Here is a 19,821-nt window from a genome sequence, read left to right on the forward strand (position 1 = left end):
GGTTTTAAAGGAATGAAACAATACAGTGCAGTGTCTTGGAATCCAAAATAATCATGTTAGGGACTGGGTGTGGCAACTCATGACTGTAATCCCAACACTTTGCGGGGCGAAGACGGGCGGATCTCCTGAGGTCAAGAGAGCGCCTGGCCATCTAAAAATATAAAAATTAGCCAGGTGTGGTGATGCATACCTGAAATCCCAGCTATCAGGAGGCTGAGGCAGAAAAATCGCTTGAATCCAGGAGGTGGAGGTTGCAGTGAGCTGAGATCGTGCCGCTGCACTCCAGCCTAGGTACAGAGCAAGACTCCATCTCAAAAACAAAAACAAAAACAAAAACAAAACAAAACAAAACAAAACAAAAAACCCCAAAAAACAAACAAGCAAAAAACCAAAGTAATCACATTAGGAATGAATAACAAAAAGGTAATCAAAAACCTCCGTTATGTTCAGAAATTAATAATAGATGGGTCAAACAAGAAATCATAATGCAAATCAGAAAATGTTTTGCATGAAACAACAAAAATATTGCCTATCAAAATCTGTAAGATACAGCTACAGAAGTACTTAGAGGGAAACATATAGCCTTAAATGCATATATTAGAAAAGAGAACAGAAAACAGAGAGCTATGCACCAATCTCAAAAAGTTAGAAAAATAACAAAATAAACCCAAAGAAAACAGAATGAAGAACACACTGATCTGTCAGGACAGAAAACGAAGTAGAAACAAACAAAATGTATATAGTATCATATTAGCTCATTGTATAAGGCTCGCCAAACCTTGGTATTATCAGACTTTTTCAATTTGGATAATTGCAGCGAAAGAAAAGGAAACCATCCTATTCTGCCCAGTCTCACTTATGATGCAAAAATCTTCAATACTTAAAAACTCTTAATGAAGCTTTAGTAAGCCAAATGCAACAATATATGAAAATGATAACATTTTATGCTTATGTTAAGTTTATACCACTTATGTGAAGTTACAATGATTGATTTTCTAAAGTTAAGCTGACTTTACATTATTGGTATAAAACCAACATGGTCATGAAGCAGTATCCTTTTTGTATGTAGTTCACCATTTAAACAAATAAACAACAAAACCCTCAAACTAAGAAAATAATTTCCTTAGATTAGCAACAAATATCTATCAGAGACCTACAGCAAATGTTTTATTTACTGATGACATACTGAAAGTTTTCCCAATGAAACGGAATATGACAATAATGTTGCCATCATCAGTTCTGTAAACTTGAGGTCCACATAGAAGAAAAAAATAGTTTAAAGTACCCCATTTTAAAAAGCATTTTCTCTAAGATTTAGTAAATGCAATCAAGCTAGTATTCTTCATAGTAAAATGAAAAATAGTTTCAATTCGTATGGATAAAGACATTCGATGAGCTGAATCAATCAAGTGGGGAACAAAGGGAAAAGTAAGTAATATAGGTGCGAGAAAAAATCAGCAGAAAGCAGGTGAAAGGTGTAAGAGTTGTAGCAGCATTCCTAATTTCCAAGCAAACTATAAAAAAGTCCCACTAAACAGATAAAGTGGCTTGAACAAGACAGAGTTAAGAATAAAATCAGATTTGGGATTCATGCTTTAAGTGAAGAAAAAAAGGCAGCACAAAAATGTTAAAATAATCCTGGAAAACAAGATAGCTGTATTACCTTGGATAAGTTACCCAACTCTCCAGAACTAAGTCTCCCATTTATATAGTGAGGAAGTTGAACTTAATGGTCTCTCCAAAATTCTGACTCAAAGCACTCCAGTATTTATGTTAAATAATCACTGTTTTTTATGTTTTATGTGTATATTAAATCATTCTGAGGCTGCTGAGTTACACATTATATTTCACTGTGAAACTCTGACATTATCTTAAAATGACTAAATATATCCTTCTGTGCCAATTCGTCCGGGAGGGTGTGAAACACAGTGGTTAAAAGCCTAGGTTCTGAGGTTTCACTGTCTAGTTTTGAACACAGCCCCACCATTTATTAACTATGTGGTCTCATGCAAGTCACATAAATTCTTCTTGCCTTCATTTCCTTAACTATAAAATAAGGATTATAAAAGCATCTATCTCATAGAATTATTGTAAGAATTAAAGATCATTCTTAAAACATAGTTGTCATGATGCCTGGCACATAGAAAGTGCTTAATAAACTTATCTTTATGCAGGTTTCCAGTTAGACAAAGAGGAAATAGGACCAAAAATTATAAAGCTAATGGAGAGGATAAATAATTCAAAATGAAAAACAAAGGCACCTTGCTATTGTTTAATTTCATTACATTCTATAGCAGAAAATCTAAGATATACTAGTCTACAATAGCAGAAAAAATTAGTAAACCTTCAGGCCTAGTTCGATAATTAGTAGTATGATCTTAAGGAGCACTTTATCCTTTTTGAGTTTCAGATTTCTTAATCAGTACTATGGGCAAGTTTGTGAGAACTGTAAAAGATAAATGTATGTAAAAAGCACTTGGAAACAAGCACGTCTTTTAAAAATTATCAGGCCGCGCACGGTGGCTCACGCCTGTAATCCCAGCACTTCAGGAGGCTGAGGTGGGCGGATCACCTGAGGTCACGGGTTCCAGACCAGCTTGACCAACACGGTGAAACCCCGTCTCTACTAAAAATATAAAAATTAGCTGGGCATGGTGGCATGCACCTTTAGTCCCAGCTACTCGGGAGGCTGAAGCAGGAGAATTGCCTGAACCCAGGAGATGGGAGACTGCAGTGAGCCGAGAGTGCACCACGGCACTCCAGCCTGGGCAACAGAGCAAGACTCAATCTCAAAAAAAAAAAAAAAAAATCTATATATCTATATATCTATATATTTGTATCTATCTCTGATATTCTTCTTTCTTGGCAGATGAGTTTCTAATAATTATAAGTTTGTGAAACCATTTTGGTTGTGAAAAGGTTTTTTTTTTCCCTGCAAGTAAGCTCACTAGCAAGAATTTAATAATAACAACAGGCCAAACAATCCATTATTAGACTAATGAGTCATCTACAAGCAGAACTGGTTTAATCTATAGCACAGCAATAAGGAGCTAATTCTTCATTGTGTTTTTCCTTAAATCTATTCTGTTTTAGTCTCAGCACCTAGATACCAAAACTGATGCTTAAAAATGAGCCGGAATGCTTCACTGAATGCACTTATCCCAGTCTTCTACCTTACCTGTTTCATGGCCTGCTTCTTAGCAGCTTCCCTCTGAAGGCTTTCACTCACAGAGGTCTGTAAAACAGAAATATATTGTCACTTTTTAAACAAATTTAAAATTTCTTTTCCAGTACGAGCGTCCCCTATCTAAAATACATGGGACCAGAAGTGTTTTGTATTTCAGATTTTTAAAATACTTACTGGTTCAGCACCCCAAATCTGAAGATCTGATATCTGATGCTCCAATGAGCATTTCATTTGAGCTTCACATTAGTGCTCAAAAAAGTTTTAGATTTTAGAACATTTAGGATTTTTGATTTTCAGATTTGGGATGCTCAACCTGTTTTCTGGTTGGCAATGGTGCCTTACTTATAGTTAAAAGTAAAAAGATAATAATACAAATTAAACTAACATTTTCAGGGTTTTTTCCCTAAACTTCAGGAAATAAATGAATTTGCATTGTAAATCCTCAGAATAGATTATAAGGTATCAGAGAAAATAGAATGGTACAGGAAAAAATGAGTAAACATGAATTTTTAGTCCTAAATTCACTACTGTCATTCAACCTTTACGGATTTCAATTTGCTTCATGTGAACATGTGAGAGTGAGAGAGAGAGAGAGAGAGAGTGTGTGTGTGTGTGTGTGTGTGTGTGTGAAATGGGGAAAGACTGGTCTAGATAATATTTCAGGTACCTTCCAACACTAAAATGGTATGATTCCCAGCTTACAAAAAGCAAACTATTTTAATATTCACCACTCAATATAGTGTATCAAGCTCTCGGTTTATGTTTAAGGCTTAGGGACAGCAGCAACTATTCGTGGCAATAATCGAAAACTATGTACCAAAAAGCATGTTTAGGTCCTGAGGATAGTGAAAAAGCAAGAACAGTCTCAGTCTTAGGCCAGAGACTGAAACAAAATCTTGTTTTTCAGATAAACAGTCTGAAAGGGAAGACAATTAAAGAGATAATCACAATATATGGCCAGGCGCGGTGGCTCATGCCTGTAATCCCAGCACTTTGGGAGGCTGAGGCAGGCAGATCACTTGAGGCCAGGAGTTTTGAGACCAGCCTGGCCAACATGGAGAAACCCCATCTCTACTGAAAATACAAAGATGAGCCGGGAGTGTTGGAGCACAGCTGTAATCCCAGCTACTTGAAAGGCTGAGACATGAGAATCACTTGCACCTGGGAGGCAGATGTTGCAGTGAGCCAAAATTGTGCCACTGCACTCCAGCCTGGGCAACAGAATCAGGCTCTGTCTCAAAAAAAAAAAAAAAAAAAAAAGACAATTACAATATAAATGTGATAAGCAATATAATAAAGGAATAAACAAAGCACTGTGGGAGCCCAGGGCAGAGAAGGCAACTAAATGTATATGAGGAATCAAGAATCCCTTTCCAAAAGAGATATGACATTAGACCAGAATCAAAGAGAATAAAAATGTAAAAGAATGCAAGAGGAAGATAGGAAGTAGTCATCACATGGGCAAAACTAAAGATTACATACAGCTAAGAAAAAAAAATACTTAAGAAAAATATGTTTCCTTAATAGTACAGGCTTTAATCATCAGGGAAATGTAAATCAGAACCACTAAGAGATAACACCTCACACCTGTTAGAATGGCTATTCTAAAAAAGTCAAAAAATAATAAAGGTTAGCATGGGTGCCAGAAAAGGGAATTCTTATATACTGCTGGTGCAGATGTAGGCTGGTACAGTCAATATGGAAAACAGTATGGAGGTTTATAAACAAATTAAAAATAGAACTACCATACAGCCTAGCAATCCCTCTTGGCATATAGCCAAAGGAAATGAAATCACCACCTGGTAAAGGCAGTTTCACTCCCATGTTCATTGCAGCATTATTTGCAATAGCCAGGTATGGAAACAATCTACGTGTTCATTGACAAATGAATGGATAAAGAAACTGTGGTAAATATGTATGATGGAGTATTATTCAGCCTTTAAAAAGGAGATCTTGCCATTTGCCACAATATGAATGGGCCTGGAGGACATTATGCTACATGGTAAGCCAGACACACACACAAAAAATAGTACCTGACATCATTTGTAAGTGGAATCTCTCACAGAGATAAAGAACTTAAAAACAATGGTTACTAGGGGTGGGGTGAGAGGAAATGGGAAGAGGTAGGTATGTAACAAGATGAACAAGTCTAGAGATCTAATGTACCACATGAGGACAATAGGTAATAAAATTGTACTATATATGGTATTCATGCTAAATAAGTAAATTGTAGCTGCTCTTGCCACAGAAACAAAAAAAGTATGTAAGATAATGGACATGTTAATTTGCTTTACTGTAGTAAACTTTTTACCATCTATATCCCATAATTGTTATATACCTTAATATGCACAATTAATTTTTTTCAAGTATCAGGATTTGCAAATATACTGACACTGAATTGTATAAAAGCATGAATTTTATGCTATGTGAATTACATCTTTTTAAAAAAGCCAAAATAAAGCTACTGATGCATTTTTAATTCTTTCATTTGTGGGGGCAAGGGCTACATGGGTTATCTCTGTCCCTCTCAATTTTGCTGTCAGTCTAAAACTGCTGTTTAAAAAAAAACGAAGTCTTAAATATACATAAAAACATATGTGTAAGTTTTAAATATATATATGTACACAAAATCCTCAGCTCTAGAATTATAGTAGTCCAGCCTATTAACACGTGCTATCTTCAGTTGTATTGTACCAGCAATTGGTGCTTTTTTTTTTTTCATGGTAATAACCAGAACAAAATAGTTCTCTATGACCACAGACAAATCAATTTAATACACAAAGGTCATATAATACATGTTTAATAAATTAAATAAGTATGCAAAGAACTAAAGACATTTTAGGTGATGGTAAACTGACTCTAACTGGGGGAAAGATGTTGATAACAAAAACAGTAATAGCTGCTAACATTTATTGAGCTAGGTGCTATGCTAAGTATACTAGTTGTGTATTACATGTATTACTAATTTAATCCAAATTTCTGTTACATGTAATATGAAACTTTCATTCACTAGAATATCAATTTTAAATACCAAAACTGAAAGTAATAGTTAATATTTCCAATGTATTTTCATGTCTGTATTTCTGATTAGTATGAATGAAAAATATTCTTCTTGACCACTGAGTTAATGATGTCTTCAGGACTGACTGAGAAGAATACATCTCCAAATGCTGGATGTTTTCCTCTTTTACTTGCTTTTATTTTTTCCTATCTCCTCCTTCAGTCTGTCACCTTTAGTCTGTCAGAGTTTACCTGCTGCCTTTCAAACTGGATGCTTCAATCTAAACTATGTAACTTGGTTGTTATTGAAGATTCTCAGAGAAATAAAATAACTTTTAAAAAGAAAACTTGGGAAAGAAAAACACAAGGCTATACCTTTTCAGACTTTTATAAAATATAGAATAAGCAGACTGAGAAAGGCCTTTCCAATGTAGACTATATCTATTTTGAGACACCTCAAAAGATTTTGTTTCTATGTTCATAGCTGTTTAGAAGAATGAAGTATGACCGTTGAAAAAACAAGCTGTTACTACTTACACAGGAAGGTAACATAATGGAAGGAGTGCAATAGTTTTACATATTCTATTCACAAACTTATATCCCTAGAATTCAACAGCATCAGTGGATAACTCTGAACCTAACCTGAAAAAGTCAGGAAAAACTGATGATCTTTTGAAGGTCATTTGATTCTCAATTTTCTAAATAAAGGTACTTTAACAATGACTACTAAGGATGACGATTAAATGCCAAAAACCTGTTTAAACAAATACAAAAAGCTTAAAAGAGTAGCAGTAAAACTTTTACTTTTTTCTGTCATAGTAACCCTATATAAAAATATATAAAATGATCTTCTATATAACATAAAAAACTCATCTAGATTCAGATCAGACTGAAAAATAACTACTACAATTAAAAACAATTTCCTCATAAAAGAGCAGATACTTCTTATTTTATTTATTATTATTATTATTATTATTATACTTTAAGTTTTAGGGTACATGTGCACAACGTGATTGTTTTCAGATAACCATAATAATTATACTATGTAATTTTAAGATTGAGAACAAAAATTGGCACATGTATTGTGGCCTATTCTGTGTGTCTTTTTTGAATCTATAATTCTGCTAAGAACTGTGCAGAATATAAAAGGACGTTGCTTGTGTTTAATTTTTATGATTCTTTAAATATATTTTAAATGGAAATCCAGAAAGGAAATATATTAATCTAAAAATAGTAACAACAACAGTAGTTACAATAATCCTAACAACTTCAGAAATAATGGATGCTAAGTAAGCTAAATGACATACAGAAGTCACCTTTAATTGTTAAGGCTACAGATTACCTGAGAGAATTTAAGGACAAACAGCTGGTGAATGGCAAAGCAAGATTCCAATTCAGGTACTCTTATTCCAAACTTTAATAACTTTCCTTTAAACACCAGTACTGGATATACACTGAAATGCCTCAAGACAACACAGAATTAAAAGGCATGGAAAGGTACAAATAGCCTATAGCATAAATCTGATTTAAACTTTATAATATTGAGCGGTGTCCTATGTTGCTATTATTGGAAATTCACCAACTGAGATGATTCCTCTGAAAACGTAAAGCTGAGGTATGATTCCATCTACTAGAGTAACATAAGTATTATTATAACTGTACATGTACTGTTGACCATTAGAGTGGAAAGTCACATAAAATGAAAACACAGAATGTTATTAACATTAAAGGAAAAACGAGTCTATTTAGTATTTGATATTTTAAATACTGTTTCTACATCTACTCCATAGTATCAATGAAAAACAGATTCCTTCAGATACATTGTAGTCATATCATGAATGGGAAAATATTTTTCTTTTTAACAAATATCTTAAATACATATATTTATGTGTGAGAAAAAAAAAACTACTACAATTAAAAGCAGATCAGTAAGATCTTATTTTTTTTTTGAGACAGAGTCTCGCTCTGTTGCCCAGACTGGAGTGCAGTGGCACGATCTCGGCTCACTGCAACCTCCGCCTCCCGGGTTCAAGAGATTCTCCTGCCTCAGCCTCCTGAGTACTGGGAATACAGGCGCACACCACCATGCCCAGCTAATTTTTGTATTTTTAGTAGAGACAAGGTTTCATCATGTTGGTCAGGCTGGTCTCGAACTCCTGACCTCACGATCCACCTGCCTTGGCCTCCCAAAGTGCTGGGATTACAGATGTGAGCCACCGTGCCTGGCCAGATCTTATGTTTTTAAAGGTCAAGTCTTTTTACGTTTTTAGTGGTATCCTTAAAATACTAATACAGTATACATACACAACAGAATAGTATTTGGCCATAAAAAGAATGAAATCATATCATTTACAGCAACATGGAAGGAACTGGAGGTCATTACCTTAAGTAAAATAAGCCACACACAAAAAGATAAATATCGTATGTTCTCATTTCCATGTGGGAGCTAAAATAAAAACTTTGATCACATGGAGGTAGAGTGAAAAGGTAGATAACAGACTGGGAAGGGTAAGTGAGGGAAATGGGGAGGATAAAGAGAAGCTGGTTAAAGGGTACAAACATACAGTAAGATAGAAGGAATATATTCAGTGTTTGACAGAAGAGTAAGGTGACTATCCTTTTTGTTTGTTTGAGATGGAGTCTTGCTCTGCTGCCCAGGTTGGAGTGCAGTGGTGTGATTTCAGCTCACTGAAACCTCTGCCTCCCAGGTTCAAGCGATTCTCCTGCCTCAGCCTCCCGAGTAGCTGGGATTACAAGTGTGCGCCACCATGCGTGGCTAATTTTTTTTGTATTTTTAGTAGAGATGGGGTTCTGCCATGATGGCTAGGCTGGTCTCGAACTCCTGGCCTCAAGTGATCTGCCTACCTCGGCCTCCCAAAGTGCTAGGATTATAGGCATGAGCCACTGCGCCTGGCCAGGGTGACTATCCTTAACAAAAATGTATTGTACTTGGGTAACAGACACTAATTGCTGACTGACTTGATCACTAAGCATTGCATTCATATAACAAAATCTCACAGGTATCCCATAAACTTGTATAAAATTTTTTCAAATACTAACACAAATTTTAAGAGAACTTTTAATTTAGTCTGGTTTTCATAAACAGAAAGGATACTCAAGAAGGTAAACATCACAAAAGCAGATCCTCTTGCCATAAATCAGGGAAGGGTTGATCTTATTGAACTCAGCAAGAGAAAAAATAGATTTCATATGTGCCCTGTGAATAAAACAAAACTTATATAATAACTGCAAAGATTATTAATCTCTAACTTCAGTGTTCCTATACTGTACAGCATGAGGAGAACTTACAAAATAACGTTCACAAGTGTAGACTCAGAAACAGTCTACAACTGTTCTCTCTCTTGCTAGCTTGTTATTCTAGGTATGTTAATTTCTTCCTGTTTCAGTTTCCTCCTCTAGATATTAGTACCTACCTCACAAAGGTTAGCTACCATTTTTGTTATTATTATGTTCCTGTTTAAAAATATATGGCTGAAGAAATGCTTATATTTAAACAAATCAAAACTAAGTTATGAGAACACAGTAGCTGTACTTTTTTTTTTTCTTGGAGTATTATAGTTTAAATTATTCACCAGAAAAGCATGCAAACAATATTCCTCTTTATAGTATATTTATCAGTGTGCTTAATAAAATGTAAGGTTGGTATTTATTTGAAGTGACATTAATATATTTCCATCCACTGAATCAGAAAAATCTATTCTGCTGAATATTTAAAAGGCTGTATATGTTTTCTTTTGTGTTGATTCTTTAAGGTTTTTATATTCAGTATGTCCATAAACAGGAAAATGGAGGATGCATACATTTGAATCCTTAATTAGCCATGGGAGCTATAGCATAACTAGAAATGGGTTTTCTAGAACTGATAGTGGCTTTAGTAGGAACTAATTCATAAGCAAAAATACACTGCCCCCAAAACATGAGTAGATTAGAGCGTATTCTCCTTTGAGGGTATCCTCTGCTGTGCTGCTATAATCAAATGGCAAGATACAAGGACACACCAAATGAACAGACGTTTGTCTCTAATAATTGTCCTGGTTTGGGGTGAGAAGGGGAAGTGCTTGTTTTAAAAAGCGTATTTTTAAACTTCAAAGAAATGTACAGTTAAGTACTGTGTACCCTTTACCTAACCTCTCCCAAAGTTAGTAAGTTGCATAGAGTACAATATCAACACCAGGGAACTGACACTGGTACACCCACACTGCTTATTCAGATTTCACCATTTTTACACATACACATCTGTGCATGTATGTGCATAGTCCTATGCCATTTTATAACACAGAGCTTCAAGTAACTATCACCGCAATCAAGATACTTAATTGTACTAGTCACCACAATACTTCTTGCACTACTCCTTATACTCATCCTTCCTCCTCCATCTCTAATCCCTGGCAACCATTATCTCTGTGTTTGATGAATGTTAAATAAATTGAATTATGCAGTATATCGTTTTGAGATTGGCTCTTTTCTACTAGCATTACTTTCAAGGGTATTTTGTATTTTGCTTAGTATAAATATCGCAAAAACATTTCGTTCTTGCCACAAAATATCTTAGCTTACAAGTTATCTAGGGAAAAACAGCTGTTTAAAAAAAGATTAAGGCTGAATGTGACCAAACCACACAATAAAGTCATTGACTCATTTCTAAATTAGTAGGTAGACAATTATTTTAATTCTATGCCTGAGGACCAGTTTGCAGTGTAACACAGGAGAATATTCCTTAAAACTGGCTTCTTTTTTCTTTTTTTTTTGAGACAGGGTCTTGCTCTGTTGTCCAGGCTGGAGCGCAGTGACATGAAGACAGCACACTGCAGCCTCGACCTCCCGGGCTCAAGCAATCCTCCTGCCTCAGCTTCTGGAGTAGCTGGAACTACAGATGTGTGTCACCACATCCAGCTAATTTTTTTATTTTTTTGTAGAGACAGGGTCTTGCTTTGTTGCCCAGGCTGGTCTCAAACCCCTGGGCTCAAGCAATCCTCCCGCCTTTGCCTCCTAAAGTGCTGGGACCATGCTCAGCCAGTGGTGCCTTCTAATAAAATCGTTAGTTTTAAATTTAGGGAGACAAAATTTACTTCCTATAAGGGACTTTATCTCGAAGGAAAAAAAATCAACTTATAAACAAATAGGTTCAAATGCAAACATTAGAACTGTTCTAAAAGTACAAAAAACACACTAATATTTCAAGATAGGTTCTTTATCAAAATCTCAGGAAAATACCTTTTCAAAAACCTGAAGCAGTAGCTCCTTCCAAATGTTTTAACTTAATTCAGTAAACATGCTGACAGCCTAATATGTGTACAGCACTTAGGCTAGGTGCTACAAAAAGATTATAATCTAGTAGGAAAGCAGCCATATTTGGTCAATATTTAAATTTATGTCTTAAGAGTTAGTAGGTTCCAGTTAGCTTTAATTCCAAATAAGAAAGGAACCCACAAAAAAGGGAAGAAAGTGACTGGTCTATTTTACAATCACAAATAATATAAAACAATACTTCGCACACACGCACACGCACGCGCACACACATACACATTATAAGGGGTAAAAATGTGGTCATTGGCCGGGTACGGTGGCTCATGCCTGTAATCCCAGCACTTTGGGAGGTCAAGGAGGGCAGATCACCTGAGGTCAAGAGTTCAAGACCAGCCTTGCCAACGTGGTGAAACCTCGCCTCTACTAAAAATACAAAAAAAATTAGTTGGGCATGGTGGTGCGCACCTGTAGTCCCAGCTACTCGGGGAGGCTGAGGCAAGAGAATTGCTTGCACCCAGGAGGTGGAGGTTGCAGTGAGCTGAGATCGTGCTACTGCACTCTAGCCTGGGTGACAGAGGGAGACTCTATCTCAAAAAAAAAAAAAAAAAAGTGGTCAAAGTATAGGCACCATAAACTGCAGCATTAAGAAAAACATTACAACTAGATTTCTTAGTTTTTTTCTCCCTTCATTGTTCTGTGTAGAGAATAAAAATTATTTAATCAATCTAATATTTGCTTCCTTTTGAATAGCAGTCAGATATGACCTAAAAGGGAGACATACAAAAAAATAAAAAATCTTTACCGTTAGCTCAGATAAATCGAAGAGAAAATACATGACTATGTACCTTTGTTGCATCACTATACAAGCTTAAATCGATTACCTCCTGGGCAGTAGTAACCATCAGAAAAGAATTAGGGTCAGGCACAGTGGCTCATGCCTGTAATCCCAGCACTCTGGGAGGCCGAGGAGGGTGGATCACTTGAGCTCAGTAGTTCGAGACCAGGCTGGCTAACATGGTAAAACCCCATCTCTACTAAACACACACACACACACACACACACACACACACACACACACACAAAATTAGCCGGATGTGGTGGTACATGCCTGTAATCCCAGCGCTTTGGGAGGCTGAGGCGGCCGTATCACTTGAGCTCAGGAGTTTGAGATCAGCGTGGCCAACCTGATGAAGCCCCGTCTCTACTAAAAATACAAAAAAAAAATTAGCCAGGCATGGTGGCACGTGCCTGTAATCCCAGCTACTCAGGAGGCTGAGGCAGGAGAATCACTTGAACCCGGGAGGCAGAGGTTGCAGTGAGCTCAGATCGTGCCACTACACTCCAGTCTGGATGACAGAGTGAGAGTCCATTTCAAAAAAAAAAAAGGGAATTAGGTCTGTATTATTGGTACTCCTTCACCAGGAAACAAAATATAGTCTAATGACATTGAAAAAAGTATAGGTACTAGACCATTATTTATATTATTAAATTACCTTCCTTCAATAATAAATTTATTTTAATACAAAAATTTAGTAAAGGTTCTGAATTTTTTCTTTTTGTAGAAATAATTATTCTATAACTAATAAAGCACAATGGGACATATGAGCTTCTTTCTTAAATAAAAGTTGCACCTACCCAATTATCCAAAATGGCTCTTAGCTAAACAAAAACAGTTCAAGAACCAATCCTTCTTTCAAATGGCTCACAGCTAAAATTTTCTGTCGTGCTCTGAGAACTTCCTGTTCTTTTTTACTTTTTTAAACTTAGCAACAGATCATTTATTAAAAGTCTTACAACTCAGCAATCTCTATTTGTCCACATTCTCACAACTCTTGTAAGTACAAAGTTTAAGGGCTGTGATGAGTACCCTAACATTTTCATTATATAATATAAGCTCAGACCTAAGACAAACACTAACTACAACAGAAAAAAATAGACACGGCTGGCTGGGCGCAGTGGCTCACGCCTGTAATCCCAGCACTTTGGGAGGCCAAGGCGGGTGGATCATGAGGTTGGGAGATCAAGACAATCCTGGCTAAAACAGTGAAACCCCATCTCTACTAAAAGTAAAAAAATAAAAAATTAGCCGGGCATGGTGGCACGCGCCTGTAGTCCCAGCTACTTGGGAGGCTGAGGCAGGAGAATCGCCTGAACCTGGGAGATGGAGGAGGTTGTAGTGAGCTGAGACTGCGCCACTGCACTCCAGCCTGGGTGACAGAGCAAGACTCCATCTCAAAAAAAAAAAAAAAAAAAAAAAGACATGGCTATGAAGAGAAAATTTAGAAAAGAGAAAATATACATGACTCTTAACTATATTAAAAATGTTCAATCTTAGCAATAACTAAAGAGGTGAAAATAAAAATATTAACTTTTATCATCTATCATGTTGGTAAATATTTTAAAAATGGTATTACTCAACCCTGGCAAGGTATACTGGCAAGCAAAGACATACTCTTACAACATAAAAATGTGACAGAGAAAATGTTACAGAGAGATCATTTCATCCATAGCTGTGTTTTCAGAATGGTTCTAAATATGAACAAAAGAAAAATTATACTTCCTATCCAAAAGGATCTGAATGTATCATTTTTGACAAGTCTTATTTCAACAGTTCACCACTGATGACTCAAATCCCATACACAGGACAAGATTCTCATAATCTAACTGTCTTACAATACTGTATCTCATCATAAAAGGAAAATTTTCTGTTTTCCACATTTTTCTTTAATATTCAAATATTTAGGTTTTGAAGAATATGCAAATAAACTAAAAATGTGTTTATATGAAACAATTCCATAGGAAAGCAACAGGGTAAAAATTGTCCCAAAATATGCATTAGATATATTATAAAGCCACATAAATTAAAACAGTATATATAATAGTGCTAATACAGTGCAAAGCAGATCCACAGACAAGAGACAAAAATGAACACAAGCATATATAGAAACCTAGTATAAGAAAGAAGTGACATTTACAATAATTAGAAAAATGACTATTTAAACAGATACCCTAAGCGACCCAGCCATTCCATGCACAGGTATTTACCTAAGAGAAATGAAAGCCTATGTACACATAAAGAATTGTATACAAATGTTTATAGCCAGTTTAGTTGTAATAGCCAAAACCCAGAAACATATATACTTTGTATGGGGGGGGGTTATCTACTTCTTTCAGCATAATTAGTTTGAGATTAATTCACATCATGTATCAAGTCTGTTCTTTCTTGCCAAGTAGTGTTTCCATTGTATAAACATGGCACAAATTGTTTATCCATTCACCCGTTTATGGTCTTCTCAAAGTAAGGCTGTCTTTTATTCCTGGTTACGCAATGAGAAAAGCCCCTAATCCTAACAAAGCCCCTTAGTAGCTTCTGAAATTTTAGCTTCTCTCAGAAGTGAAGATATTTTAGTTTTAACTTGAATTACCTATAAATTCATTTTCATAATGTATAATAAATCTCCTTGAGAGCACAGATCTGTCTTATGCAGCCTTCTACTTACTACCAGTAGTATCCAGTACAGTGTCTTCTACACACCAGATGATCAAGAATGATGGTTCAAGTGTTTAACAAGAAAACCATTTTACAAAATTATGTTTCTAGACCAACCAAGAACTCAAACAAAAGCAGAAATGAAAAAGGAGACATTACAACTGACACTACAGAAATACAAAAGATCATCAGATACTACTACAAACAACTATACACCCACAAACTGGAAAACCTAAAGGACATGGACAAATTCTTGGACACATAAAACCTACCAAGATTGAATCAGGAAGAAACAGAAAACCTGAACAAACAACGAGTAATGAGATTGAATCAGTAATTAAAAGTCTCCTAAAAAAGAAAAGCTCAGAATCTGATGGCTTCACTGCCAAAGTCTACCAAACTTACAAAGAATACCAATTCTCCTCAAACTATTCCAAAAAATAAAAGAGAAGGGAATTCTTCCTAACTCATTCTGTGAAGCCCTGAAACCAAAACCAGACAAAGGCACAACATTAAAAAACAAAACAAAACAAAACAAAAAAACTACAGGCCATAGTTGAACACAGATGCAAAAGTCTTCAACAAAATACTACCAAACCAAATCCAACAGTACATCAAAAGGACAATATACCACAATCAAGTGGGATTTATCCCTGAGTTGTAAAGATAATTTACCATATGCAAATCAATAAATATGATATATCACATCAACATAATAAAAGACAAAAACCATATGATCATCTCAATTGGGGCGGAAAAAGCATTCAATAAAACTCAACATCCCTTCATGATAAAAATGTTCAACAAACTAGGCACAGAAAAAACATACCTTGGCCGGGCACAATGGCTTACACATATAATCCCAGCACTTTGGGAGGCCAAGGCGGGCAGATCACTTGAGGTCAGGAGTCTGAGACCAGCCTGGCCAACATGGTGAAACGCCATCTCTACTAAAAATACAAAAAACATTAGCCAGACATGGTGGTGCATGCCTGTAGTCCCAGCTACTTGGGAGGCTGAGTCAGGAGAGTCACTTGAACCCAGCAGGCAGAGGTTGCAGTGAGTTGAGGTCGTGCCACTGCATTCCAGCCTGGGCAACAGAGTGAGACTTCATCTCAAAAAATAAATAAACAAATACATAAAAATAAAAAGAAAGAATATACCTCAACATAATAAAGGCCATATATGACAAACCCATAGCTAACATTATACTGAACAGAGAAAAGCTGAAAGCTTTTCCTCTAAGAACTGGAACTAGACAAAGATGCCCACTTTCACCACTCTTATTCAATACAATACTGGAAGTCCTGGCCAAAGCAATCAGGTAAGAGAAGGAAATTAAAAGCATCCAAACTGGAAAAGAGGAAGTCAAACTGTCCCTCTCTGCAGATGACATGATCTTATATTTAGAAAAACCAAACGACTCCACAAAAAAAAAACAAAAAACCTCTTAAAACTAATGAACAAATTCAGTAAAGCTGCAAGACACAAAATCAACATGAAAAATCAGTATAACTTTCAATATACTAGCAACAAACTAGAGGAAAAAGAAATCAAGAAAGCAATCATATTTCCAAAACTAAAAACAAAACCCAAAACCCTAGGAATAAATTTTACCAAGGTGAAAGACCTCTACAAGGAAAACTATAAAACATTGATGAAAGAAATTAAAGAGGACACAAAAAAATGGAAAGACATCCCATGTTCATGGATCGGAAGAATTAATATGGTGAAAATGACCATTCTACCAAAAGCAATCTACAGATTCAATGCAATCTCTACCAAAATACCAATAATATTTTTCACAGAACTAGAACAAACAATTCTAAAATTTGCATGAAACTACAAAGAGCCTGAATAACCAAAGGAATCCTGAGCAAAAAGAACAGCTAGAGGCATCACACTACCTGACTTCAAAATATACCACAAGGCTATCATAACCAAACTAGCATAGTATTAGTATAAAAACAGACACATAGACCAAAATGGAACAGAATAGAGAATCCAGAAATAAATCCACATATTTATATCCAACTGATTTTCAACAAAGGTGCCAAGAACGTATACTGGGGAAAGAATACCCTCTTCAATAAATGGTGCTAGGAGAACTAAATATCCACATGGAGAAGAATAAAACTAAACTCCTGTCTCTCACCATATAAAAAATCAAAACAAAATGGATTACAGACTTAAGATAAGGCCCCAAACTATAAAACTACTAGAAGAAAACATAGGAGAAATGCTCCAGGGACACTGGTTGAGGCAAAGAGTTTATGGCCAAGATCCCAAAAGCACAGGAAACAAAAACAAAGATAGATAAATGGGACTGTATTAAACTAAAACACTTCCATACAGCAAAGAAAACCCTCAGCAGAAGAGACAACCTGATGAATGAGAGAAAACGTTTACAAAATATTCATCTGACAAGTGACTAATATCCAGAATATAGAAGGAACTCAAAACAACTCAATAGCAAAAAAAAAAAAAAAAAAAAAAAAAAAAAAATGCCATTAAAAAGTGGGCAAAGGACATGAAATAGACATTTCTCAAAAGACATACAAATGGCCAACAGGTATATGAAAAAATGCTAATCACTAATCATCAGTGAAATGCAAATCCAAACCATAATAAGATATCTTACCCCAGCTGGAACCTCTATTATTAAAAAGACAGGAAATAACAGATGCTGGTAAGAAAAGGGAACTCTTATACACTGCTGGTGGGAATGTAAATTAGTAAATAAACCAGTATGGAGATTTCTCAAAAAGTAAAATTAGAACTACCATTAAGACCCAGCAATCTCACTATTGGGTATCTATCCAAAGAAGAAATCAGTGTATCAAAAGGACACTCTCATATGTTCACCACAGTATTATTCACAATAGCAAAGATATGGAATCAACCTAAATGCCCAGCAACAGATAAACGGATAAAGTGTGTTAAACAATAGAATACTATTTGGCCATAATGAAATAATGTCATTTGCAGCAACATGGATAGAAATGGAGATCATTATTTTAAGTGAAATAGGCCAGGCATAGAAAGACAAATATTGCATGTCCTCACTCATATGTGGGAGCTAAAAAACTTGATCTCATGGACATAGAGTATAGAACAATAGATAACAGAGACTGGGAAGGGGAGGAGGAGAGGGGATAAAGAGGGGAGAGAGACAAAGACTATAAGAAGTATAGTCACCCTAGTCTGCTATCCAACACTGGAACTTATTTCTTATGTACCCAAACATACAGTTAGATAGAATAAATAAGTTCCAATGTTTGATAGCAGACTAAGGTGACCATACTTAGCAATAATAATATGTACATTTCAAAGTAATTAGAAGAGAGGGCTTGAAATGATACCAACATATAAAAATGATAAAACATTCTAGGTGATGGATACCCCAATTACCCTGACTTGATCATTACATATTCTTTGCATGTAACAAACACTCACATGTACACCATAAATATGTAAATTATATATCAATAAAAGGGGAAAAAAGTGGGCAATAGAGATTTCTCAAAATACATATGAGTAGCCAACAGGTATATAAAAAAATGCCCAACATCACTAATTATCAGGGAAATGCAAATCAAAACCACAATGATATCATCTTACCCAGTTAGAATAGCTATTATCAAAAAGACAAAAACTAACAGATGCTGGCAAGGATGCAGAGTAAAAGGAGCTCTCATACACTGTAGGTGGGAATGTAACTTAGTACAGCCATTATGGAAAATAGTATGGAGATTTTTCAAAAAATTAAACACAGAACTACCGTAAGATCCAGCAATATCACTACTGGGTATTTATTCAAAGGACAGAAAATCAGTATATCAAAAGGATACATGCACTTTCATGTTTACTGCAGCACTACTCACAACAGCCAAAATAAGGAATCAACCTAAGTCTCCATCACATATGAATTGACAAAGAAAATGTGGCATATTTACACAGTGGAGTACCATTTGGCCATAAAAAAGAATGGAATCAGCGGGGCACAGTGGCTCACACCTGTAATCTCAGCACTTTGGGAGGCCGAGGCAGGCAGATCACGTGAGGTCAGGAGTTCGGGACCCGCCTGATCAACATGGAGAAACCCCGTCTCTACTAAAAATATAAAATTAGCTGGGCATGGTGGTGCATACCTGTAATTGCAGCTATTTGGGAGGCTGAGGCAGGAAAATCGCTTGAACCCAGGAGGTGGAGGTTGCGGTGAGCCGAGATTGCACCATTGCACTCCAGCCTGGGCAACAAGAGTGAAACCCCATCTCAAAAAAAAAAAGAAAGAATGGAATCATATCACTTACAGCAACATGAATGAAACTGAAGGTCATTATCTTTAGTAACATAAGCCAGACACAGAAAGACAACTATCTCATGTACTCACCCATATGTATGAACTAAAAAAATGTATTTCATAGAGGTAGAGAGTAGAATGATAGTGAACAGAGGCTGGGAAGGACTTGGGGGGAGGGGAGAGATAAAGAGAGGTTGGTTAATGGGTACTAATAGGTACGAACATACAGTTGAGGAGTAAGTTCTAATGTCCGATAGTAGAGTAGGGTGACTATAGCTAACAACAATGTACTGTACACTTCAAAACAGCTACAAGTGAGGAGTTGAAATGTTCTCAACACAGAAATGATAAATGCTAGTGATGACAGAAAGCCTAAATACTTTGATTTGGTCATTACACATTCTATGCATGTAAAAACATCACGTATCCTATAAATATATACAAATAGTATGTATCAATAACAAAATTTAATTGTTTACTGAAACCCGAATTCTCCACTTTTTGAATTATCACATTTCTAGACCAGTTTACTTCCATTGCCCAGGGACTCTCTTGTGTTCCTCTCTCACTAAT

At 35.8% G+C, this 19,821-nt stretch overlaps 1 protein-coding gene across 10 annotated transcripts in view; it reads right to left on the bottom strand.

Annotated features, from left to right (window-relative positions):
• NSRP1 (nuclear speckle splicing regulatory protein 1) overlaps positions 1-19,821 on the bottom strand; it is a 72,915-nt gene that overhangs the window by 10,675 nt on the left and 42,419 nt on the right. For 5 of the 10 annotated variants that reach the window (XM_063599149.1, XM_003812714.5, XM_008965171.6 and 2 more), the window contains one exon: positions 3,179-3,235. In XM_063599149.1, the coding sequence (XP_063455219.1) occupies positions 3,179-3,235 (57 nt within the window). Of the gene's footprint in view, positions 1-3,178; positions 3,236-12,563; positions 12,587-19,096; positions 19,220-19,821 lie in introns of those variants that run through there. The other 5 variants (XM_063599151.1, XM_063599152.1, XM_055101348.2 and 2 more) reach the window with 2 other exon arrangements.

The sequence above is a fragment of the Pan paniscus genome, chromosome 19, assembly GCF_029289425.2.
Source record: "Pan paniscus chromosome 19, NHGRI_mPanPan1-v2.0_pri, whole genome shotgun sequence".
NCBI classification, from domain to species: Eukaryota; Metazoa; Chordata; class Mammalia; order Primates; family Hominidae; genus Pan; species Pan paniscus.